Below are 25,784 nucleotides of genomic sequence, written 5' to 3'. Positions count from 1 at the left end.
GTGCGGGGCGTGGCCCCTCTGTATAATTAGCTGCTCTGCTGGCTCTGGGAGCCGCCTGCCTCTCCCGCCTGACCGTTGTGTCAGGCCCTCCTCTCGGCTCCGGTAGGTGTGTCTCGGCTCCGTGGCTGCCTGTCTCACTCCTGCAGAGACGCCGCGCCCGAGAGGTCACCCACCTGAACCCCCAGCGCGCCCAACAAAGACCAGCCAGGTGAGCCGCGATGGAAGCTGCAGACGCCTCCAGGAGCAACGGGGCCAGCCCCGAAGTCAGGGATGTCCGCAGCCCCCTGGGCCCCAACGGCAGCCTGGAGAATGGGGTCAAAGCTGAAGGCAAAGAGGCTAAGACTGCCAACGGGCACGGCGAGGTGGCCGAGGGTAAGGGCGCAGGCGGCGCCCTGAAGCTGGGCGAAGGCAGGAGCTCCCTGTTCTCCGGCAGCGAGTGGCGGCGGCCCATTATCCAGTTTGTCGAGTCGGTGGATGACAAGGGCTCCAGCTACTTCAGCATGGACTCTGGGGAAGGCAGGAGGTCTCCCTACGCCGGGCTCCAGCTGGGGGCTGCCAAGAAGCCGCCTGTCTCCTTTGCTGAGAAGGGGGAGCCGCGCAGGTCCATATTCTCGGAGCCCCGGAAGCCCTCGGTGTCCATCGTGGAGCCCGGAGATGTCCGGCGGAACAGCTACCCCCGGGGCGACTCCAGCACCCTCCTGCGCTCCAAGTCGGGCTCCGAGGAGGTCCTGTGCGACTCGTGCATCGGCAACAAGCAGAAGGCCGTCAAGTCCTGCCTGGTGTGCCAGGCCTCCTTCTGCGAGCTGCACCTCAAGCCCCACCTGGAGGGCGCTGCCTTCCGCGACCACCAGCTGCTCGAGCCCATCCGGGACTTCGAGGCCCGCAAGTGCCCCCTGCACGGCAAGACCATGGAGCTCTTCTGCCAGACGGACCAGACCTGTATCTGCTACCTCTGCATGTTCCAGGAGCACAAGAACCACAGCACCGTGACCGTGGAAGAGGCCAAGGCCGAGAAGGAGGTAAGAGCTGGCTGTCCTCGCGGTGCCCTCCCATCTCACCTGCTCCACCGGCCGCTCCCAGGGTCTGGGGCTTACCTCTCTGCTGTTCCTGGTTCTTTCAGAAAACAGTCCTTTCCCCTCCTACCCCCAGACTGGGAGTCAGAGATGGTTCCCCTATCCTCTAAGGCCTCAGGAGTCAAGTCATCTCCTAAATGAGCAAAGAGGGGCTCAGCAAAGATGGGCGGCTTGGCCAAGGTCATAGGATAAATTCAAGTCAGGCCAGGAAATCAGCATTCCATCCTGGGCTCTCTGCCTGGCTGGGTGCTTCTTCCTTCCTTTCTACTTCGGTGCTAAGTCACTCAGTCGTGTCCAGCTCTTTGCGACTCCATGGACTGTAGCCCACCAGGCTCCTCTATCCATGGAATTATCCAGGCAAGAATACTGGAGTGGGTTGCCATTTCCTTCTCCAGGGGATCTTCCCCACGCAAGGGTCAAACCCAGTCTTCTGCCTTGCAGGCAGAATCTTTACTATCTGAGCCACTGGGAAAGCCACCTCTTTCTACTTAATGGAGAGAGAATTCTTCCTAGCTGAGAAGGACTGGCTCGTGGGGATAAGTCATGGGTAAGGAGGAGGGAATTTGGGGACCACGTCAAGGCCCTTTCTCCCCTGACCTTGGAGTTGGTCTCTGTAGGACAGTGGCTCCTTCTTGTTCTGTCTGATCCCCCAGCCAGTCTTGACACTCCCAGCAGCCTCCTTTATCCTTCCCTCAGCTGGACGCTCAGTGCTTTGTGTGTGTGGCCGTTGCCTATAGGTGGACACTCGTGGCGGCTGGAGTCCGGGGGGAGGGGTGTACATGTGTGTGCGTGTGTGCGTGTGTTTTCTGTGCACGTGGGTGCTTATGTCTGTGTATGGATGCTTGCATATGACTGTATATGTAGCCTGTGAGTGTGTTCACATGTGTTCTGTGTACGTGATTCTGCCTGTGCTTCTGCGGGGAGGAGCAGAGGCGTGTGGAGGCTTGTGAATGTGGTACGCCTTACTCCTGGAGAGGGTGTGCTGGGATAAGGGCTCGTCTGTGGCTGCACAGATACTGGGACTCCTCCCTCTACAACAACACAGCCCCCTGACGTGGTGTGTCCTCCAGCCGGGGTCAGCCATGCTCATTGTCAAGGCAGGGGACTCTGCTTTCTGCACCCCACAGAATGGGGCAGCACAGGCCCCCCTCTGTGCCCAACCTTCCTGACCTGAAGTCTGTGGGTCACTCTTTCCTATCCATACTCCTGGGCAGGAGAGACGAGTCAGAGATGACAAAAGGCTCAAAGAGCCTTTTCAGGAGCCTCATTTGGCCCAGGAAAGAAAGGTGGTCCTAGTCGCCCTAACTCCCTGACCCCAGCCTGGCTTCAGGCTTCAGACAGGGAGATGGAGCTGGGGCAGGGGCCATGGATCTCCTCCAGGATCTCACTTAGGGAATCAAAACAGATTGCGGGTTAATTATCCTCAACCACCACAACCAAGAAATTGCAGAGCCCCAGGCTGGGTTTTGGGAGACTCAGCTCCAGTCCTAGTTTTTCCTCAAACCAGCTGTAAGACAGTGGACAAGTCCCTTATGTTCTCTCAGCCTTGGTTTCCCTTCACATGAAACTAAGGGATTGGACTAGATTGGAAGTTTTCAAATGACCCCCCGGAGCCTGAAGATTCTTAGGAATGTCTCTGAGACCTCAGGGATGAGGAGGGGGGCAAACTGACACCCAGAAGGCAGGGGCGCAGGCTCCTATCGCTACTGCAAGCAGCTGTGCCATGCTCACGCTGTCATGTCCGAATCTTCGCAACCCTCTGGAAGTAGACTGCCAGGCTCTTCTGTCCATGGGATTTTCCAGCACCTACCCACTCCAGTAGTGTTGCCTGGAGAATCCCATGGAAGCAGAGCTTGGTGGGCTACAGTCCATGGGGTCACAGAGGAGTCGGACACGACTTAGTGACTGAACAACAACAACTCTTCTTTATCTGTTATATGTGTAGGGCTTGGTCCCAAATTTTATTTGAAACCAGGGTATCTCCACTTAAGAAAAGCCTGAGTGCCCGGGAGGACAGGACAGTCTTGGGCAGTGTTCTCTGGCAGCACCTGGGACTCGGAGTTCATGCTCTAGGGCTCGTGATGCAGGTCAAGGGGCAGAGCTCAGACGCACAGAGCAGTCTGGGGTGCGTCCGCCTAGTTACGCAGCAGTGGCTGTAAGTAAGCGTCAACTTGCAGAGGACAGAATGCTAGGCTGGATGGAGAATGAGCGACCTTGCCATCTCCTCTCCACCTTGCATGGGAACACAGACCCAGAGGAAGGAAGGGACCTGTCCAGGCTCAGTGCTTAAGGAAGAAGCCCCCTGAGTCCTCTTCCAGTGTTTGAGAGCAACTGGGGGAAGGGGGATGGGATTCAGGAGGTGTGTGCCTTACAGGGCCTCAGGGGGAAATGTCTGATCCTCTGGAGTGACTTGAATGGTGGGAGCTTCAGACTGTGTGTGTGTGTGTGTGTGTGTGTGTGTGTGTGTGTGTGTGTGTGTGTGTGCTGCAGCATAGGTAGGCAGGGAGGGGTGGTGCTGAGCAGCTGAGTGGAGACAGAGGTGGAGTGGAGCTCTTTGTCCAAGCCTAGCCCCGCTGGAATGTCAGACACTGGGGGCGCTGGCACAGGGCAGCCTTAGGTAGGTTGACAGATCAAAGTGAAGGAGCCTGTCGGCCCTGACATCCTTCAGAGGCAGCCCCTGCAGACCCAAACATCAGCCCACACACAACTTTTTTTGCAAGAAGTCCTGTCCCGAACCTGTTCTGCAGGCTGGTCAGTGAGGCCCCGATGAGGCCATCACTGATCTGTCATGGTTTCTTGCATGAGACTATAGACAACACCCTGGGCTGCAGTGCGTTTGGGCCTCCTCTGCAGAATCCGAGCAGAGGTGGTGTTGGAGAAAGGCTACTCGGTGTGCCGCCAACACGACAGGCCTTCCTCTGCCGACCCAAGATCAGAAGATTTCCAGTTTCACTCTGAATGTCTCAAGGAGGGTCCACAGATGTCCTGAGTTGCACACCTCTGCCTCTGGCTCAGATTGATGAGATTTCTGTTGTTGTTTAGTTGCTAAGTCATGTCTGACTCTTTTGTGACCCCATGGATTGTAGCCCCCCAGGCTCCACTGTCCACGGGATTTCCCAGGCAAGAATACTGGAGTGGGTTGCCATGCCCTGCTTCAGGGGATCTTCCCGACCCAGGGATCAAGCCCATGTGTCTTACGCCTGATGCATTGGCAGGCGGGTTCTCTACCACTAGCACCAACTGGGAAGCCCTTGCAATGTGCACATCCATCCTGTTCTGTGTCTCAGGGCCTGTCTTCTTCTCTCCCGAGTACCTTCTGCTGCATTGGGTCAGAGTGGAGGATTCCTGGCCACGACTCTTGCTGCAGGGTCGTCTGCCATTCTGTAGGTTCTCCAGGCTCTAGGTCGGCAGTCTGGCCAGGCATGGGGAGGAGCGCTCAGGACAAGCATTGCTCTGGAGGGCGAGGTCCTAACTCAGTAGTGCAGCTCAGATTCAACATCTCGGCCACTCTCCTGACGCCATCATTTGGCTCAGTTCCTTTCTGCCACAGTGGTCTGTGGCTTTGCCTCTGGTCTCATTGCTCAGTTTTTTCATGAAGTCTGAGCTGCCAGGCTGCTGGCCATGGGCAATTACTGGTCTTTGAGCTTTGGGAGATGTGCTGGTCTGGGATTTTGGGGCTCTCTGGGTGGACCACCATGACCAAGTTCAGGAAGAGGAGCCAGGTGGCTAAAAGCCTGGAATGGGGATGGGGGCATGTCTGGGACCACTCTTTTCAGAGATATTGGGGGGAAAACTGCCCTGGGACAGGGTGAGTGAGAAAGGCAGTGGGATGACCTCTGTGGGTGCGCTTGGATGATGCTCTTCCCCACCCATCTTGCCCCTTCTGCATCCTGACGTCCAAGGAAGCAGGAGGAATGGTGAGTCCCAACAAAGCCGACGAATACTGGGCTGGTTGACATCTGGGTGGGAATGGGGAAATCTATCCAGCATTTCAGATTCTTATCCAGATAATTACCATTTGTCTGAAAGTACAAATTTGGCAATTAACTGGCTCATTTGGCAAATGTCATAGCCAGTGGCCCGTGTGGTTAATTCAGACCAGAGGAGGATCCTGGGCCCCATTTCCCCTTCCCTGGGGCGGTACAGGCACACCTGTTCAGGTGAGTGCTCAGGTGTGTCTGCATCTGAAGGCCCTGTCTGTCCCAGCCGAGGCACCACCAGCTGCCGGCCACCTCTTTGCTCCCCCAAGGCTGGAAGGATTTCAAGACTGGGTGGCCTACGCAGGGCCCGTCCCAGCCACAGAGCGAGCAGCAACAGGAGGAGTGTGGGAGAAGGGAACAAAGAAGGTATTTAGGGGCAGGCCTGGGCAGGGCGGAGGGGGTGAGCAGGGAGCAGAGGGAAGTCGGAGGGAGGTGTAGACGGGGTGGAGCCGACAGGAGCTGAGGCCCCATCAGACATCAGGGGATTTAATCAGATTCCTAGGGAGGAGGGAGGGCTTCCCAGGTGATACTAGTGGTGAAGAACCCACCTGCCAGTGCAGAAGGCTTGAAAGACACAGGTGTGATCCCTGGGTCAGGAAGATCCCCTGGAGGAGGGCATGGCAACCCACTCCAATATTCTCGCCTGGAGAATCCCATGGACAGAGGAGCTTGGTGGGCTAGAGTCCAACAGGGTTGCAAAGAGTTGCACATGACTCAAAACAACTTAGCAAGCTCAGGGAGGAGTAGGAGAAAGCGGGGCCTTAGGGGGTGATGGGGAGGTGTGGGGAGGACAGGGAGAGAGGCAGAATCCATGAACTGCCTCATCTATGAGGTAGGGGGTGGGGAGGCCTGGCACTACGATGTCCTGGATGATGCAGAGAACAGCCCAGGGGTTGAGGCCATGTAGCTGAGCTGAGTCCTGTCTCTGTGTCATGGTCCTCTCATTTCCTCACTGGGAAAACTCAGGCAAGCTCCTCAATCTGCCTCGGCCTTGGTTTCTGTACCTGTAAAATGGGGACAACATGGCTTACCTCCCCAGGGGGCTTTTGAGGTGAAAGGAGAAATGCAAACACACAGTGGCTGCTCAACAAAGCAGTTAGGGTCTTTCCTTCTATGGTGACAGGAGAACCCAGTATTTCAGAACCTTCCTATGTTATATTGTTTTCTGTCTCCTGCCTCGTCTGGCTTTTGTGCAGCCTGGCTAGCAGGGAAAAATTGCCAAGGACTAAACAGATGCTGTTCACATCCCCAGAGGTCTCAGCCCAAACCTTCCTCTCCTAACAGGGTAGCACTCACCCCAGATGTGAGAGCAGACCCTTCTAGTAGCACAGAATTCACAGCCCCAGGTCCCTTCCAAGATCCCACTGTGCTCGGCAAGTTGGGGCTTGCGAGGCCTCCACTCCGCCCATGTTGACTTCCCTGGTGCCCCAAAGAAACCAGGAGACCAGTCTCTGCCGCCCTGACTGATGCTTCCACCTACGGCTGCAGACAGCAAGGCTCTGCTTTTGACCCTGCCCTTGCATGTTTCCAGATCGGCTGGCAGCCTCTTCCTCCACCCCTCCCAGGTCACTGGCCAGCATCTCTGGCTCTCCTCGGCACATCCCCTCCCACTAGCCTCCCTGTTTCCGGCCTATCTTACACAGGCTGGACCCCAGGGGCTGACTCCTGCTGCCCTTGGCTGAGGCTCTTCACTGTTCTAAAGCCCCCCTCAGGGGATTCAGTGCCATCTTCCTCCCTCTTGGCCAGTGAGTCTGTGCTCTTGTGGGTAGGACATTCCCAACGCACAGACCTCTGTGCATTCCACTGGCTCCTCACCTCCCTCTTCTCTAGGAAAACCTCCTACCACTCACAGGGGGCAGCCCGCCTGCACCCCGTTTATCCTCCTTCTGTTCTGTTTTCCCCCAACATCCTCCAGTCTTCAGTTATCCACCATCTAGTCTCTACATCCCCAGGGCTTCCCTGGTGTCTCATATGGTAAATAATCTACCTGCAATGCAGGAGATCTGGGTTCAATCCCTGGGTCGAGATGATCCCCTGGAGAAGGGCATGGCTGCCCTCTCCAGTATGCTTGCCTGGAGAATCCCGTGGACAGAGGAGCCTGGTGGGCTACAGTCTATGGGGTCGCAAAGAGTCGGACACGACTGAGCGACTTTCACTTCACTTCACATTCTCAGCCTGATGTCTTGACCTCCCTCCTTTCTGTACATTTTACTCTGTATCCTGACGGTGTACATACCACACCTGGACCCTCGCACACAGCATCCCAACCTCTGAACACCATCAAGACTCACCTGCTCACCCCTGCCTGCTTCCCCAGCTTACCTGCCCTGTGGGCCTGCCTGCCTCCCTGTCCTCTCCCCTCCGAGTTCTGGACAATGGAAGGTGCCTGACACAGCAGTGGTGATGGGGCCAGTGGCCAGTGCTTTTCTCTAGAGTCTCACCTGCCTGGGAGGTGGTCCTCTTCCTACCTCCATGAAAGATGGAGTGACTGGGGCATGGGGGAGTTTAGTAACTTGCAAAGGCCACCTGCCTGGACGTGGTGGTAACTGGATTCAAACCTTTGGACTCCCAGTCCTGGGCTCTGGGTAGGGTCCCTCCTGGATTCCCCTAGGCTTGTTTCATGGAAGAGTTGCCCTGTCACCGCTTCCCCAGGCCTGGGGAGTGAATGCACGTTTGCTCTCTGTTCTCCTTGTTCTGGGTGTGAGGTAGGGGTAAGGAACCCCAGTGCCAGCCGCTCATCTCTGGGCTGGTGACATCTCAGCTGCAGGGGGAGGTGGATTCCAGTGTCGCCCCCCCGCCCCCCACCACCTCCTCAGGCCTTGCTTGCTGCAGGTGAGGGGGTGAGGGGGTTATCCAGGAATGGGAAAGTTGCCCAGCACTGTTCAGCCTTTAGGCTTCTTTCTCACAGCTTGGACCCATTACCAGTCCCAGGCTTCTCACGAACGTTCCAGGCTACCAGCTCTGCCCACTTCTGTGTTTTGGGCTTTTGGCTCCGCCCGCCTCCTGCAGAGTCTCCACTGCCCACGTGGGGTCTTTTTGTCTCTGCTCTCCACCCTCCCTCCACCCTGTCTGTGGACAGCTGGCTCCTCCCAGCCTATGTCCAGAGATTGGGCCAAACCCCCATCCTCATCTGCTTTTATTCCTCTTCACAAACATTTCCCATTTTGGCTGGTGGTATTTTCCATGTTGTGGGATTTCTTGTGTGTAGCTGGTGGGGCGCTGGCTTCCTGAGAAGAACTGAGAGTCTGCGGCCCGGAGAGCCCTGGGGTGTGGGCAGAGGGGTGGGGTGGGAATCCGGGGCTTCGGGTCTGGGAGCTTTTCAGCTCCCGCCCCAGTCCTTCCCACCATCCCCACCAGCTTCTCAGTGCTCTTTCCCACAAAAGCCAGGATGCTCTCTCCTCCATCAGTCTACTTCACTGGGTCTCTGCACCAGGGACCCACCAGCACCCCCTGGCCTGGGGGAGCATCCAGGAGTTGTGACGTGTGTGCACAGCTGCTCAGGACTCTTTGCCAGCAGAGCTCACATTCCTGGTAGTTTGTGGCATCCACATCTTGATTCTTCTTGAGTTTCCTCAAGGAGATGGCTGGAAAGGGTTGGGACTCTGTTCAAAATCCAGTGTAACGGGGAGACCTTGAGCATTCTGGGGTGCTCTCGGATGCCCAGTCTTCCTGCTTTCAGGTGGAGATCACCCACCTGCCTTTCAAACTGGAAGGTGTTTTAGGAGCACTAGTGGGGAACCCACAGAACAGAAGAGGTGCCTCTTGGCTGGACTGGCTTGGCCTTAGCTTCATGCGCGCTTCCTCAGTGGTTCAACGGGTAAAGAATCTGCCTGCAAAGCAGAAGATGCAGGTCTGATTCCTGGCTTAAGAAGATTCCCCTGGAGAAGGAAATGGCAACCCACTTGAGTGTTCTTGCCTGGGAGATCCCATGGACAGAGGAGCCTGAAGGGCTACAGTCCATGGGGTCACAGAGCCAGACACAGCTGAGTGACTGCATACCCACATAGCTCATGCTCCCCCTTTTCTGTGTTGTAGCTGCTTTTCAGAGAAGGGTGTTTCTCCAACGGAAGGAAGCTATTATCCACACTTTCCGTATCAGAGCTCATGTCCCAGTTCACTCCTGATCCTCTTCCCAACCCACCCCAGACCCTGACAGCCCATGTTCTCTTCCTGAGGAGGGACCCTGGACCCTTTCTTTCCTTTCTCCCATCCACCCTCACTGCCTTGCTCACTGGTCTCTCTCCTCTCCCAGGGACTTGAATAAAGTCCCAATCTTGCCCAGACTGCAAAGTGCGCTCCATTTCCCATAAACAGGTTTATAGCTGTGCCTGCCCAGACGGACTCCCCGCTGGCGGCAACCCAGACTCCTGCTTGCAACACAAGCCTCACGTCATGCCACAGAAACGCTGTACCCTCTTACTGCCATGGGACGCTCCCTGGGCTGGGCTGGGCTGAGCTGGGCTGGGTCCCCTTTCTCCTGTAAGCTGCTCCCCGATGGCCCTAGGTCCATTGAAAGGAGCAGGAACCCCCTAATGAGCTTCCTTCCTGCTCACGTTGGGTGGAGGGCCTGGTAGAGGGTCCGCCTTACAAACACATGGCTGGGTTGCCCAGCCTCGGAGCCCAGAGTTTACAATGAGGTGGCGCTTGACTTGTTGCTGGATCCTTGGTGACTGGCACAGTGCCTGGCATATTCAAGGGCCCAGTGAGTGTTGCGTGAATGAAGGGCAGAGTGATGATTTGTGGGCCCTCCTCCCTGACTCTCTGGATCTTTTCCACTTCCTCCCCTTGACTTCTCCTCCAACCCCGGCTCCTTCCCTACAGACGGAGCTGTCACTGCAAAAAGAGCAGTTGCAGCTCAAGATCATTGAGATAGAAGATGAAGCCGAGAAGTGGCAGAAGGAGAAGGACCGCATCAAGGTGAGCAGCGCCCAGGGTCTCCCCCCAGCTGGTGCGGCCTGGAGGAGGCAGGCCTGGGCCTGGGCTCTTGCTCTTGAACCTGGCTACATAAACAGTTCATCAGTTCACTTTCTGAATGATGCTTGGTTCTAGCTGAGGTTTCAGTGGACACACCCTGACTCCTCTGGAACTTTTGGACCCATAGAGTTGCCCAAGCATAGAATGATGGTTCATGCAAACCCATTGAGTGGGAGGAGCTGCTGATGGATAAGGAAGGGTGGGCTGTAAAAACACCCTGGCCATCTCTATCAAGAGATAGGGATCCCTCATCCCTTTGAATGAGATTCTTGGCTGAACAGGCTTGCAGAGTCGGGGCAGTAGAAATGCCCTGACTCTATGCTGGGACATAAAGACGCACCCCTCACCTCTCCCCTCACTCTGGACCCAGAGCTTCACCACCAACGAGAAGGCCATCCTGGAGCAGAGCTTCCGGGACCTGGTGCGGGACCTGGAGAAGCAGAAGGAGGAAGTGAGGGCTGCACTGGAGCAGCGGGAGCAGGACGCAGTGGACCAGGTGAAGGTGATCGTGGATGCTCTGGAAGAGAGGGCCAAGGTGCTGCAGGACGACAAGCAGACCAGGGAGCAGCTGCACAGCATCAGCGACTCGGTGCTGTTCCTGCAGGTAACGAGCAGCTCCGCTGCCATCCAGGCCCTCCTCCCTCCATCCATCCAGGCCCTCCTCCCTCCATCCATCCAGGCCCTCCTCCCTCCATCCTTCCAGGCCCTCCTCCCTCCATCCATCCAGGCCCTCCTCCCTCCATCCATCCAGCCCCCCTCCCTCCATCTATCCAGCCCTCCTCCCTCCATCCATCCAGCCCCTCCTCCTTCCACCCCATCCAGCCTCTCCTCCTTCCACCCCATCCAGCCCCTCCTCCTTCCATCCACGTACCCAAACTCTCATCCACTGTCCATCTGTCCATCCATCCATGTATCCACCATTCATCATCCATCCATCCCTTTAAGCTCCATTCCATCTGTCTATTTAATTTCCATCCAAGCCATCCTACCTACTTTAAAGATGGCACACAAAGATCACCTTGTACCAACTTCAACTGATACGTATTAATAGTACTTCAGGCTCACTACTTCAGGAAATAACTCCATGATAGATTAGTGATGCCTGCTTTGGGTATGGGAGGGTGGCAAGTAAGCATGTGGATTTGCTTTCTTTGATGTGGTCTGTCCATCTGTTCCTCCATCCTTCCATCTGCTAGAGTATTTTGGGCACTATACACCCAGTACTGTTTTAGGTGCTGTGGAGACTAGAAAGGTAGAAGGTGCAGTTTTTGCCCTCAAGGAACTGCAGTCCAGCTGGGAAGATAAGACACGCACAATTAGAGAATACAGAAGAGCCTGTAATTAAGTGAAAAAGCCTATGGTTCAGGAGATAAGTGCCTGTGGAAGCTCTGGGAAGGGCAGACAGGATGGAGACAGTTTTGTGGAGGCAGTGGAACTTGAACTGGGTCTTGAAAGCCTGTTAGGATTTGAAAAGAAGGAGAGAGTCTCCAGTAAGGGAGAAAGGAGGTAAGACGTGCCAGAGAATAGAGGCAGGACTGAGTGGGCACATGCAGGGGGAGAGACCACTGTGACTGATCCACAATGCTAGTATTTCCTTGCCTTTCTTTGGTGGTTTCACTCCCAAAGACTTGGCAGGTTGGGTTGCTCCCATAAACCCAAATAAACCGCTGTGGGGAGGCACCATGCATCCAGTTTAAGAGGTGGGAGCCACGGGGTCACATATCCGACTGCTAGTGCCATCAGGGATATTAGCATCTAGTGGATTTTATTTAGTTATTCTTTAAAAGTTAATTTTATTTTTTGGCTTGTGGGGATCTTAGTTCCCCAACCAGGGATTTAGCCCGTGCCCTCAGCAGTGAAAGCACGGAGTCTTAACCACTGGACCGCCAGGGAAGTCCCCATCTAGTGGATTTTAGCCAAACCCTCTCATTTTACAGAAGAATAAGAAATGTGCCCCCTAGGAAAAGTGAGGCCAGTTAATAGCCGAGCTGGATGTAGACCCCACCTCCTCTGGCTCCCAGCTGAACCTTCCAGCGAGACTGTGGGTCCCCATGGCTCCTAAAGACCCAGGACACTAATGGCTTCTTTCCTTTCCTGGTAGGAATTTGGTGCTTTGATGAGCAATTACTCCCTCCCCCCACCCCTGCCCACCTATCACGTTCTGCTGGAGGGGGAGGGCCTGGGGCAGTCACTGGGCAACTGCAAGGATGACCTGCTTAACGTCTGCATGCGCCACGTTGAGAAGATGTGCAAGGCGGACCTGAGCCGCAGCTTCATTGAGAGGAACCACATGGAGAACGGTAAGTCCCCTCCCGTGGGCCGGCCCCAAGGCCATGGAGGTTTTTTCCTAGGCCAGTTCCCGCTGCCTGGCTCAGGCTGGCATCCCAGCAGCTGGGACCTCACTGTTTCCAGCCTCCCATCTCACCTGAGGGTGTTTGGACAAGGACTCAGAGATGGCACCCTCCTCTCTCGGAGTTGCTGCCCAAGTTATGCAGCTATTACAAGGGGCCTCCAGGGGAACATCCCAGGCACTGGCTAGGGAGATGTACCACTAGGGACAAACGTCTTCTCCCTGGATTGTCCCTCAAACTCGGGGGTTGGTTTTACAGCCCTGCGTCTGACTAGGGGACCTAAGCCAGGAGCAGTGTGGACGCTGTGAATTGTAAGGGCCAGACTCCAATCTGGTGGCTTCCTAGGCTCCAGGGGACATGACCTAGAACTGCATGCATGCTGGGAGGGAGAACTTGCCTGTCATCATGGCTGTGCTGAGCAGTGCTGAGCCCAGAGGTGGACTTGGCCTGGTGGACTGGCTGGGCGTGGTTGAGCACAGTATGTCTCGGTGACTCACCAGCTCCCCTGAAGTCAGCTTCTCTATTGAATCACACTGTCCTCTGCAGAGGCAACTGAATCATCCTCATAGAAAGCCTCCAAACACGAGAACTTGCCCCGTTAAGTGCTTTTCCACCAGTCCCAGCCCATCCCTTTAGGGCCTGAAGCTGGACACTTTCCCCAAGCTCCACCCGGTGGCCCAGACCTTGAGGATGCAGCCTAGTTAGTGACTTCTAGCTGCAACACCCAGAGGAAGTGACTGTCTTTGGTCTCCAAAGGGAGTATGTGACTCTTTGGGGCATGAGAAGGGGGTACGGTGCACTGAGGGGCTGGGACTCAGGGGCTGGTGTCTGTATATCTTGGGAATGTTGACATCACATAGTGTCCCCGGGAGATGTGAGGGACATTGCCACCCTAAGGACAGATAAGCCACTGCCACAAGACAATCATTTGCTTCAAGGGGCACTTGGGTCCTGAAATCCTCCTAATGACAATGGTGGCGGTCCTGGCAGGGATGGCCCTCTGTGAGCTGGCGCTCCCTGGATGCTGGCTCTGTGTAAGCGCCTCCCTTGCACTATCTCAGTCTCCCTGCGGGATGTATTGCATCTCACAGAAGAAGATTTTCAAAGGGCACACGGCTAAGCAGGGGGTGAGCTGGGTTTCATGCTCTGTTATTCAAACCCTCCGCCCACATCTTCTCATTGGAGAAGCTGCCGCTCGTGGTGGCCTGCAGAGGAGTAGGGGGTGTGAGGGTCAGGCTCCCTGGGGCACAAAACTGTGTGGGGGAGCTCCTCAGCTGAGGTCGGGCCAGATCCATGAGGATGGCCTTGGCTGCATTGGGGTGGCCTGTGAGCCTCGCGGGCGCAGGGACCCCCCGCCTCCCACCGCCACTCGCCCATGGAGCCATTTCTAGGTCATGACTGTGTTGGCCGTGGCCTCTGTGCAGGTGTGGCCCTGCGCCTGTACAAGCTGTGCGGGGAGACCGCTGCCAGGCGCGGGATGGGTTGTGCTGACGTCAGCGGCTCTACACCTGTGCCTGGGGCCCTGGGCCTCCATCCGAGTAGGCGTTTGGTCACTGCTGTGCTGCTGGGAGTGTGTCTGGCTGTAGGAGGTGGGAGGCAGGTGGCCGGTGAGTCAGACCTTGGAGTGACCGTCTTCTCTTCCTTGATAGTGGTCTGTCCACCCGCCAGGGGCTCAATTCTCACCATCAAAGGTGAGGGAGCTGAGAGACACCAGGGCATCTCCCCCCTGGGCTTGGTGGGGAGGGAGCTGGACCTACATCAAAGAGGATGTTTGTCATGACGTGCCTACTGTGCGCCAGGCCCCTGCTTGGCCCACATGATGGAGATGAAGGGTGAAGGTCTAAGTCCCCCACTCCTCTTCTTGGAGGAAGAGGGAAGGGAAGTAGCAAGAGAGAGGAATGGGGTGGAGGGCAAGCGTGGAGCAACAGGTCTGTTTGGGTTCAGGGCTCTGCTGGTGGGTGCCAGGCGGGGGCAGTCGGTGCTCCTTCTGAGTAGCTCACTCCCCTCTGCATGGTTCCACTCAGCCACTTGGATCCTTGGCCCTGGAGGCCAGTGCTGGGACCTCATTCCATTCCCTGGGCTGTCATCAGTGGCTGGGACAAAGGCAGAAAGTGGGCATGGGGGCTCGAATCCCAGATCTGCCCTTATAGGCCATGTGACACTTGGCAGTGGCTTCACTCACCTCCTGAGCCTCAATCTTCCTCAATCTTCCTATCTGCCACCCGGGTATCTTCATACCAGCCCAAGGGTTGATGGACATATCAGATGACAAATGGAACTCAATAGCACCTTATTAATTGCAAAGTGCTGTGCTCATCGTCTCCTCATAGGAAGCAGTCCCACCAAGGCTGGATGGCCCACTGAGCCCTTCCCTCACCCACCAGGAGCTCAGGGCCAGAGCGGGTGCAGGGCAGAGGGCCACTGTCTCTGAGGTTGGGGGCCTCGCCTCTCCCTGGGACAGAGGGGCCACAGGCTGACTCAGTGATGCCCCCGGTGGGCCAGCTCGTCCTCCCCACCTGTCCCTCTGCTGACCCGAGCTCTCTCCTTCCCAGGTGGTGACCACCGCTACATGAACAACTACAGTAACAGCTACACCAGCGAGTGGAGTGCTCCAGATGCCATGAAGAGATACTCCATGTACCTGACGCCCAAGGGTAAGAGAAGGGAGCGGGTCCTGCCGCTGAGAGCAGGTCCAGGAGAGACGCAGCCAGGTTCCCCAGGGGGCAACCCCTGTGAAGGTCCTGGCCTGTACCTGCCTGTTGTTCAACGCCAAGTCATGTCTGACTCTTTTGTGACCCCATGCTCTGTAGCCAGCCAGGCTCCTCTGTCCATGGGACTTCCCAGGCAGGAATACTAGAGTGGGTGGCCGTTTCCTTCTCCAGGGGATCTTCCCACGTCAGGGATCGAGCCCAGGTCTCCTGCGTCTCTGCCACTGAGCCACCTGGAGGCCCTGTGCTTACTGGCGCAGTCACCAGCACCTCCTCTTGCTTCCATTTGGCACCTGCTGCACTGGTTTCCGTGCCCCATGCCAGCCCCCGCCCCCACCCCCCGCCCACACCTCCTTCTCTTTCCTTCCAGAGGGACGCCTGAGGGTCTCATCCACTTCCATCCGCCAGGCTGAGCTGTGTTTTGCTTCTGCTTAGATTTCTGTAGTCCTGGAGGAGAGCTGGCTCCTCCAGAACCATCCTGCTCCTCCAGGCAGTGGGGGCAGGGATTGAGGGGCGCTCTTGTAAATTCCTCAGTTCCCCTCCCCCAGGCAGCCAGCCCTCCCTCCCAGGCCCGGGTGAGGGCCAGTCTGATGGGTGCCGCCCAGCTGGGTGAGGGAAGAGACCAGCGCCAGCCTGTCCTTGCCCTGCGGTAGCCCGTCACATTCTTTGGCATCAGCAACAAACAAACCACAGTGATGCTTGTTACATAAGGGTGGGTGGGCCCGGTAGACAGAGGTGCATGCATGTGCGTGTGTTGCGGGGGTCGGGGGTCAGGAGAAGAGAGGGTGTGTAGGGAAGGGGGGAGACAGGAGACTTGGGGTAGACACCAGGGGCTGGGAGGGGGAGCCTTGAGGTCCTGAGCACTGACTCACACCCTCAGACACGCATGCACAGCAGAGGGGCCCCAGCGGGTATTTGGAGGGGTGAGCTCAGCAGAGAGGAACCTCGGCCGCCCCACCCAATGTCAAAACAACACCTGGGCTTCCGGTGAGGCAGCTGGGCGCAGGTACCCTGCCCTACATTCCTAGTGGGGGCCATCCAGGTCCGGGCTGGCCAGTTCTGCTTCCTTCCCTCCCCCGGGGCGCTGCCCTTCAAGCCTAGTTCTGTGGGAAGATGAGCTACATTAATCAGCTGTCTCAGCATCCCTAGCCGTGGTCCAGACCTTTGGCTCACCAGCTTCTGAGGACCAGACCCAGGGTGGTATCAGACCCCGACTGGCCCTGCAGGGCTGGCCTGCTCTGTTGCAGATGGAGGGGAGCCGAGTAATAATGGGGGTGTTGAGGAAGGAGCATGGACCCGCCCAGATGTCACTGGAGAGCCAGGGCCCAGTGGCCTTGGGCTGGTCACTGCCCCTTCAGTATTCCTACCTGAGAAGGAGGGGGTTGGACTCAGCTGCTAGGAGAGCCTCCAGCTCTGCGACTGTGAGTCAGGTTGTGACATTTGTAGGCAGAAGAAACAGGTTTATCCTGTCTCTGCCCCTGCACCCAGGACAGGAGGGAGGAGGAAATCTGCCCTCTGGGGGCTCCCAGGCTCAAGAGAGAGGCAAGGGAGGGGCCAGGAGAGTCAGCACAGAGATCTGGAAGCGGGGCCAGCGGCCTGAGTCTGGGAGCTTTTGGGCAGTGGGGCTGGGCAGTGAGACTTCTGGAGGAGAGGTTAGTTTCCAGGCTCCCTGAAAGAGGGGTTGAGGGCTTGGTAGAGAGGGCATGGATGTGATGGACAGAGGGCGAGGGGCGAGAGGGCTGGACCGAAGGTGTGAAGGTTTGGCATGCTTGCTCTCCTCCAGAACGGGAGTGGGGCTGGTTAGGCAGGAGGGCAGGAGCTGACGCGCACTCTGACGCACGCATGCGATGTCTTCATCTGTGAAGTGAGGGTGTGGAGCCCCTTCTTTCTGCCTTTCTCCCCAGATGGTTGTGAAGCCCAAATAGGGGAGGGAGGGAAAAGGGAAACCCATGCCATTTAGGGCCAATCGCTGGGGAAAGCTTACCCAGGTGGGGAGGTATTCATGGTACCAGCTCAGCAGCACCCAGCTGGCAGCCCTCACTGCACCTCTGCCCCCACAGTGGTCCTGGCCCAGCTTCCTCACGGGCACCCCACCTCTCACCCAGCCTCTGGGGTCTCAGCATGCAGGGCCTGGCGCAGGGGCGCTCTAGTGACCCTCAAAGCCTCTAATTAGGATGCCTATACATCTTAGTCCATTCAAGACTCTCCAAGTTTACACTGGTACACTCAGCCTGATAACTAGCATCATCCCTCTCAATTCTGCTCCGATATGAATGGTAAATTACGTGGTCGCCTTATCCTAGACCCAAGGGCGCTATCTTGGTGGTTGAACCCCGGTCCTGACCCAGGCAGGTGGAGCTGTTTTAGGGGGGCAAGGATTCCTGCTTGACACCCCTCAAGTCAGAGCCACAGGCCCCCCGGCTGAGCCAGGCCCCCCTTTCTGAGATGACAGCCCCCTCTTCATCCCCTTCATAGGTGGGGCCAGGACCTCGTACCAGCCGGCCTCCCCCAGCCGCCTCTCCAAGGAGAAGAACTTCAACAACCTGTACGGCACCAAAGGTAGGAGGCGGCTCAGCGGGAGGGTGGCAGGGCCTCTGTGTGGGGCCATGCAGGCAGCAGGCGGGGGCTGGGCAATGGGCAGCGGGACTCCCCATACGAGGTGACTTGGGGAGCTGGAGTGGGGTTGGCCTGGAGATGGGTGAGGAGGGATCCTACCAAGCTCAGGGGGTGTTCAGGTGTATGTGTGTCTGTGTGGTTCGCACATGTGCTTGTATGCACGCATGTGTGTGACATCGTTCGGCTGAGGAAAGCCAGCCAGGCACCTCCGCATCAGTGGAATCCCTGGGTCTGTAAGGTCTTCTCCCTGAAGGATGAGCTGGGGAAAGCGGACCCCAGGGTGAGGTGTGTAAGGACTTCCCTCAGCAGGTGGCAGGCCAGGGGTCCACAGGGGACCTTTCCTGATTTGTGCACTCCTGTGTCAGAAAGTCGGACACTGGTTAAAACAGACTAGGGAAGCAGGCAAGGAAAAGTCAGGTGTGCTACGGGCCGGGCCATCCCTGGAGAGCCAGGAGGCATGTTTGCCAGGGAGGTAAGTGGGCGACTTGCCCTTAAGACCCGGAAGGGGTGAAATGAGGGTGGAGGCGTGCTTCCCCAGGGAGAGTTGCCAAGTGCAGGGTCCCCTCCTCTGCCCAAAGTGCGGAGGGGACTGCTCTGCCGAGGGCAGGGCCCAGCCTTTGATGGACCCAGATTTGGGGGGCTCCTGGGTGTGTGCCACGTGCAGATGGGGAGGGGACTCCAGCTCCACCAGAGTCCCTGGGGACACAGCACCAGGGGTCTGGAGAAGCAAGGAAGGAAGTGGGGATGTTGGTAGATCCAGAGATCTGGGGTTGGGGCACCGTGGACAGGGCAGTGCCCAGGCCTCTATGTCCAGGATTGGGTTCGTCGCAGGCACCGGACACTGTGAGCTCCATGAATGCAGATGCTGGGTCTGTCCTATTCCCCGCTAACACTGCAGGGTCCAGAAGGATGGGCTCAGCAAACATTTGTTTAATGGGAGGAAGAGGGGGCGATGAATGGATGGATGAGAGGGCAAAGAAAATGGCCCCTTGGAGCCTTGGGTGGACATGCTTAGTGACAGCCTTAATGCAGACTCCCTATGGGTGAGGGTTCATGATGGGGCAGGCGGCCAGCCCCCGACCCCCATCTGCCCTCTGACCCCTTCCCCCCCAGGCAGCAGCAGGAGATCTCCAGGGCTGGGGGGCTCCTCTGTGGCGTGAGCTCAACGGAGCAGAGCCGCTGTGCTCAGAGCTGCTGAAAGGGAGGGTTTGGAGTGGGCAGGTCTCCATGCGGGAGGCGGTGGGGCTCTCGAATGCCCCCGTGGTGTCCCTGCCCCACTGTCCCCAGGTCTCTCTATATCCATCTGCAAATGGAGCACCACAGCCTGCTTCATCCTCCACACAGAATTTCAGGGCTTGTAGCAGCTGCCTCCGTCTCCAACTTTTAGCTTGTGTTTGTGTTTATTTGTTCCTTCACTCATTCATTCATCCATCAGCCGGACAGTGAGCGCCTTCCTGGAGCTAGGCTAGGTGCCGGGCCCTGGGTGGAAGGCTGGGTCAGACGGGCACACCACTTGCCCCCACGGAGCCAGCTGGGGAGATGGACCATTCAACGTGTAATTACAGTGTGATACAGGGCGTGGGGCTGAGACACACGCAGACTTGGGGGAGATGATGTGGAAGCTGATGCTGGAAGACCCAATGCATGAATTTACTAAGTGTTGGGGAGCAAGTGGACTCTCCTAGGCAGAGGACCTGGGCTGTGCCAAAAGCCTGGAGCTAGAGTGAGCCTGGTGTGCGTCAGGAGCTCAGGGCACAGCCTGGCTGGGGTGTTGAGTGAGGGCGGGAGAGGGAAGGGGGAAGCCAGGAAATGGAGGTGGTGGAGAAGGGTGGGAGCATCAGCTCAGGGAAGAGCTGCGGGTCGTGTTAAGGACTTTGTACCTTAATCTGAGAGCAAGGACAGGACGATGCCTTAGAAGGACAGCTTGATGGCAGGAAGGATTGGTCAGAGGTGTGATGAGGACTCAGCTGCCTTCTGCCTGGAGAGATTTGCAGAAATGGCCTCTGCTTGCTGCCCAACCCCCCACCCCACGTGCCAGGCCGCCCTGGGCTGACTCCGCTTCCTTTCCCCACCAGGTAACTACACCTCCCGGGTCTGGGAATACTCCTCCACCATTCAGAGCTCTGACGACATGCCTGCGGTGCAAGCAGGCAGCTCCTCCTTCTCCCTGAAAGGTGAGCTCACCCCCATCCGGCCCTTGTCTTCTGGGCGCTCTGTAAGCCCTGCCTTGGTCTCTGCTCACCATGCCCCGCCTCCATCAGGTCTCTGCTGTCTCGAGGGCTGGGCCACCGCACGTGGGCCCCTCGGGATGCACTGTGATACAGGCCTCAGTGTTGGGGGTGAGGGAGACACACCATACTCTCTGTATCCTGTGCCCCGACGTCCCCGAGGGCTTCCATCAGGCTTAATTTCGAGTCTTCCTACTGCAGAAAGTTTATTTAACTTTGTCACCCAGTGACTCCCAGCCTCAGGGGACTCTAGAACCCTGTGGCCCAAGCACCTGTCAGCCTCCCACAGAGCCGGAGTCCTGCCAAGTCCCCTCTGGGCTGGGCGGACTACGTGATCTCGAAGGCCTCCCTCCCGAGTCTGGTTCTGCCCCCAGAGCTCTTTGACAAGACTGAGTGGTCGATGCCTCCTGTCCCCTGGAGTTGAGGTCATTCCAAGGGGCCGGCCTGAGTCAGACCCCAGCTCCCAGTGGACCCACAGCCCTCACATCTCTTGTTAAAGGTCCATGGGGCAGCTCTGGGGGTGGAGGGAGCAGGTCTGTCTGCCTTCTAGCTGGCAGACATCTGGCCTAGGAGCCTGGATAAGCAGGCTGGTGGGCTCGGGTGGGAAAGGTGTAGGTGGACCCCCAGGCAGCAGCCTCAGACAGTTGCTTATCCAGCTGCCCCTTCTGGGCTGGGTCCTGGACTCTACCCAGGGCTGGGATTCTGGGATCTACCCACAAGGGGATATGACTAGAAGGTCCCAGACTGCAGGATCCCCAGGACAGGGACTTGCTCTGGCCTGTCTGGCTTACAGCAGGTCCTTCCCTGCTCTCTGGTCAAGCTTGGATCAAAGGCCACCAGGCAGGAAAGATGGCCCCCCTTAGGTGTGATTCAGAGCTTTCCTGCTCCTCAGCATCTCTCTGGCGGTCCACAGTCTCTCCAGGTGGGGGGCCTTGCTCTAGGAGAGCCCCTCCTCAAATACACCAAGACCCCCAGGACGCTTGTTGTCACCTTCATGCAGATCTGCTCAGAACTGGCCTAGATGGGGGTCCTGGGCATGGGCTGCCCCGTGGCTCCCACCTGCATCTACTCGGGGGGTGCTGGGTGGGGGGGGGCTGAGCGAGCGCTTTGAGAGCAGCAGCGCCCGCAGGATGGGCGACCCCCTCTGGCCCCTCCTAGCACCAGTGCTAATGGCTCTCTCTCTCCTGGCAGGCACTGGGAAAGTCCCCTATCAGTTCACCACCTTGGGACAGGCCACCACAGAGTTTTCCAAACCACTGGATGGCAGTGGGCTGTTTAAAAATAATCCTGGTACCCACCTGTTTTGCATCACCCCTCTTTTCTCTCCCATAGCAGGGCAACTGGGACATCCTACGGGGCTCTCTGCCACTTCTAGGGTGTCCTGGTCCCTCCCATCTCCCCAGAGCCCCCTGGCAGAGGATGCATGCCCCCCCGCCATCCTAGCCTACCCGCCCCTGGATAACCCCTGCTGTACAGGCTGGTCTCCTGGGCCACACCCCACCGCACCCCCATCCCCACCTCTCTCATGGCTGGCCTGGGGTTTTCTTTCTGGGAACTGAGAAGTGACCTGAATTCCCCCCTTGTCTTAGCCTCCCGCTCAGGACCTGGGGGACCCTCTGCTTCCTCCTCTCCTTCCAAGGCTGCCCCCACCCCCAGATGCAGGGAGACAGCCAGGTTCTCTGCTCTGGCTCTGCCCCCTTGCCAAGCGTCAGCCCTGGAAGGGCCAGCCTCGCCGGCAGCCCGGCAGTGCTGCAGGTGGCTCTGGGCCTGACCAGCTCATTGCCCTTCAAGCAGCCCAGTGCAGGGCTCCAGCCTGCCCCTGCCAAGACAGACCTTGTTAATTTCTTGAGCTCCTCTACGTCCAGCTCACAGTCTATTCCTTCCCAGGCAGCCTTGCTGGTCTCTGCAGGCTGAGGGCTGACACTGCTTTTCACAGTTCTGTGGACGGAGCCCTTACAAACCTGCTGGGCTGAGGTGGAGGGATGGGGAGGTGGGCTCAGACAGCGCTGCCCCGGACTAGCATCTCTAGGACCCCAGACCTAGACAGCGCCCCATGGACTTGCTGTTTGAAACCTGGACCACAGCCACATTACTACCACTCTCTGGGCCCCAGCCTCCTGCTTGGGAAGCAGGAAAGAGGAAAATGAACTGGGGAGGTGGGGCAAGACGGTAGGTTTTGAGTCCAGCACAGCTGGGCTCCAGTTCTGACCGCTGATTATTATCTGTGCAGTCCAGGACAATAAGAACAGGGAAGACCTAGGTGGAGTCCAGCTCAGTGCCTGGCCAGAGGCAGGCCGGGAAATGGGGAGCTTTGTCCATGTAGGGGAGGGGTCAGGGAGTTGGAATGAGCACCTCCTGGTGGAGATGGGGCAGACTGTGCTTATAAAGGGGCTTTCCTGGGCTTTGGGGAGGGAAGGAGAGGGGCCTCTGGGGTAGGCCAGCAGCGGGGTGGGTGGCGATCCCCGCAAGTGGTATGATCCTGGCCTGGATTTGGGGTGATGCTCCCCTGCTGCCTGGCCCAGCCCACCTGGCCTGCTCCTCCTCCTTCTGTCTGCCTTGGTGCCTCCTCCCTCCGGCCCACCTCCTCAGGATTTTCCGTGGCAACCCCCCTGGCTGCATCTGTGCTGCTCCAGCCCTGAGCCCCTGAGCACCAGCTTGTGCTCCCTCTGACTGGAGCCCCTTGTCTCCCCAGGCTACCCTTCCCTGATCAGGAGCCAGAGTCCCAAGGCCCAGCCCCAGACCTGGAAATCTGGCAAGCAGACTCTACTGGTGAGTGAGGAGCGCCCGCCTGGGCACTAGCATGTCCAGAGTGGGCTCCCAGGGGCATCTGGTCATCACTTGTCCAGGGCCTGTGGGAGCATGGTGATATCTCCTGGCCACGGGATGGAGAAAGGAGGCAGTGGCCTGAACACCAGCTTCCAGCAAAGGGTAGTAAAGAAAGACCAACGGCTGATAGGCAGGGGGCCTGGGTAAGCACCAATTTTCTGGGTCTTGATTTTCTAATCTGTAAAGCGGGCAGTTTTTAAAATTTGCAGATGGTTGTTGGCTGCCTCTGCTTGTTGAATGGTGGCCAAAATGTTGACTATGGGGGACTGGCATCCTAGACACGAGTCCCAGTTCCCTGGGGGTACATCTCTAGTTCTGACAGCATAGAGGCCATTGGGATGATAGTGTGGGTGAGAGGCTATGAAGTTGGGAACAGAGATATTTAAGATTCGATAGCTAATGTCGCTGAGTAGGGGCATCAAAGAGCAGGACAAGAAGGAGCATGGTCTTGGAGTTGAACCACCTGGTAGCTGTGGGACCCTGGATGAGTCAGAGCCCCCTTTGGGACGCCACAATGCAGTGCTGAGATGGGATTGATCTCTAATATCTGTAGATCTTACATACTGAGCCCCGCCCAAGACCTTAGTGATCAGGAGCTGTCCTTCACTGTGGAGGCTGGGCCTCCTCTTGGGAATGCTCTCTCCCATGGCCTTCGCCAGGCCCTGCTGAAGGGGTCAGTCAGCTGCCTTGGATGGAGGTGGCCTCTGTGTGCACAGGGCCTGGAGCCCCTGGCTCCCTGCTGTCTTTGTATTTGGAGGTCAGAACATAGAGGTGATTTGCTCCAGGCTACAAAGAGTGACTGGGGCCGGTTTAATTGGAAGAGAACCTTTAATTTGCTGGCGATGGAACTAAGTGATGGTATGTGTAATTTGAACCAGGCCCAGGGCCACTGCAACAGCAGGGCTGCGAAAAGCAGATATGGGAAGAAAAAGGAAGGCTTCTGTTCCTGGCTCGGTCCTTCCCCACCCGCCCCCTACTTTCCCACCATCCCAGAGCCCCAGTCCCAGCACAGAAGGCTCATCACCACCCTGAGATGCCTGGCAGGGCAGGGTTCTGCGGTCCCCAGTTGGCACCCAGCACAGAGGGGAGAATGGGGGCAGGTGCTAGTGTGGGCAGAGGCTGGCCTGGGAGTCAGGATGCCTGGGCCGCAGTCTTCTCACCAACTTGAGTCATTCTTCCCCTGTGCCTCAGTTTTCCCATCTGTAACATGGGCAGATAGCCTGGATGATTTCCTAAGTCTTCCAACTTTCTTGTGCTGTGACCCTGAGCCTGGGAGGAAATGGGTAGGGGATGGGTGTGTATGTGCTGGGAGCATCCTGCCCAGATGCCGTGGGGCTCTGTGCCCACCTGCTGCTTGGCTCTCAATAAGACAGCACTGTTCACTGACCTGCCATCCATTTGCTTGACTCAACCTTCCTTTAAGAAAGGCTTCGGCCATTTCTGGGTCTACCCACTTCACCTTACTGACTCTTCAGGGGTCCAGGCTGGCACCTGGGGATCAGGGGACTGGATCCAGGCCCGGCTCTCCTGCTAAGCAGCTGAGGAACTTTGGCCATCTCTCCCTGCCCTGAATCTCTGTCTCTTCCATTGTTTAATGAGTGGTTTAACCAAGGCCAGAGCTAAGTTCTCTTAGCTCTTGCATTCCACAGGCCCCCACTTCCACGGTGGACCAGATGTAGGCAAGGAGCTACTGTAGACACAGGTGTTCAGGCAGGCAGGCACAGGGCAGGGGCTGGGGTCACCCTTGGGGTCTCCTGGGATCAGTGCGGTGTGAGATGGGCTCAGGCTCTGACCCAGTTCAAGGGCAAAGCCACTTCTGGAGACCCTTTAGGAGCCAGGGCACTCCCAGGGGCAAGCTGCAGCTGAAATGTGCTCTTCTGTTGCAGCCTGGAGGGTGGTTGCTCAGGGCCCTGATGAAGTGATTGGGAGGAGAGGGGCGTGCTGATTTCATGAAATTGCTGCAGGATGTAATACACAGGGCTGGCAGGAAAGTTGTCACCCTCTCTGTCCTGAGAGATGCTTCCTGAATCCTGATGAGGGGACCAGGATGAGACAGGTGGAGGGGCTTGCAGGGCGGGGAGGCCCCCAGTCTGTGTTGGGCTGGGGGGTGGTTCGCCCTCTCTGCAACCCCTTCTGTCAGGGAGAATGATGCAGAGAGAGCAGAGGCCAACCCCTGAGACTCAGAAGTGGTACAATGCCACAGGTGGAGGCGAGGGTTGAGTTCTGGAGCCAGGTTGCTGGGGTTAGAATCCCAGTGCCTCTGCTTACTAGCTAAGGGACCTTGGGTGAGTTGCTTAGCATCTCTGTGCCTCAGTTTGTTCGTGTATAAAGTGGGTTTCCTAATAGTAACCCACTTAATTGGGTGGTTGTGGAAATTTAGTGAGCGTGTCTGTGGAAAGCCCCACACCAGGTCTGTAGAGTAGAGAACGCGGGATGAATGGGAGCTACCATGGTGCTGGGAGGGGCTTCCTGGGCATGGAGAGAGCGTTTGATCAGGCTGAGGTTCAAGCTCACCCATCAACTGGTGGAAAGAATTCTAATCAGGATGTGAACCCGGAGACTCTGATACCACTGGCACCCACCCTAGTCCCAGGGTAGATGGAGCTCACAGGTTAGGCCACAGGGCCCTAGGGTTATTGGGATTCAGACCACTGCTGCTTCCTGGTGGAGGTGAGGGTGTGGGGTCTGGCTGGCGGGCATGCGTTCCATCAGACCTCCTAACCACTCTCCTTTTCCCACACAGTCACACTACCGGCCCTTCTATGTCAACAAAGGCAACGGGATCGGGTCCAACGAGGCCCCATGAGTTCCAGATGTGCTGGAGCGAGGCCCCGCCACCCCCGCCCTTCCCACCGGCTGCTCTCGCTACGCTTCTCATCTGCCCTCAGCCCGCTAGCTCAGGGCTGCCTGGCCGCCCCCTTCCTCCTCGTCAGTGCGCTCCATGCAGGCCTCTCCTGCTCTGTAACTAAGGGTCACCATCTTTCTTGTGCTCGGATGGAGGTGGGAGACAGCTGGGCTTTTCTCCCCT

At 57.5% G+C, this 25,784-nt stretch overlaps 1 protein-coding gene across 1 annotated transcript; it reads left to right on the top strand.

Moving 5' to 3' along the window:
• Nucleotides 1-218: 218 nt before the first annotated feature.
• On the top strand, nt 219-25,562 carry TRIM29 (tripartite motif containing 29). The gene is made up of 10 exons (XM_052653224.1): nt 219-1,019; nt 9,875-9,970; nt 10,398-10,631; nt 12,129-12,327; nt 14,931-15,032; nt 17,562-17,645; nt 19,778-19,876; nt 21,122-21,220; nt 22,623-22,699; nt 25,500-25,562. Exons 1-10 carry the CDS (start codon nt 219-221, stop codon nt 25,560-25,562), a joined length of 1,854 nt encoding a protein of 617 aa, XP_052509184.1.
• The last annotated feature ends 222 nt before the right edge of the window (nt 25,563-25,784 follow it).

This window comes from Budorcas taxicolor, chromosome 15 (assembly GCF_023091745.1).
Source record: "Budorcas taxicolor isolate Tak-1 chromosome 15, Takin1.1, whole genome shotgun sequence".
Lineage (NCBI taxonomy): Eukaryota > Metazoa > Chordata > Mammalia > Artiodactyla > Bovidae > Budorcas > Budorcas taxicolor.
This window is presented reverse-complemented; position numbering and strand designations above follow the sequence as displayed.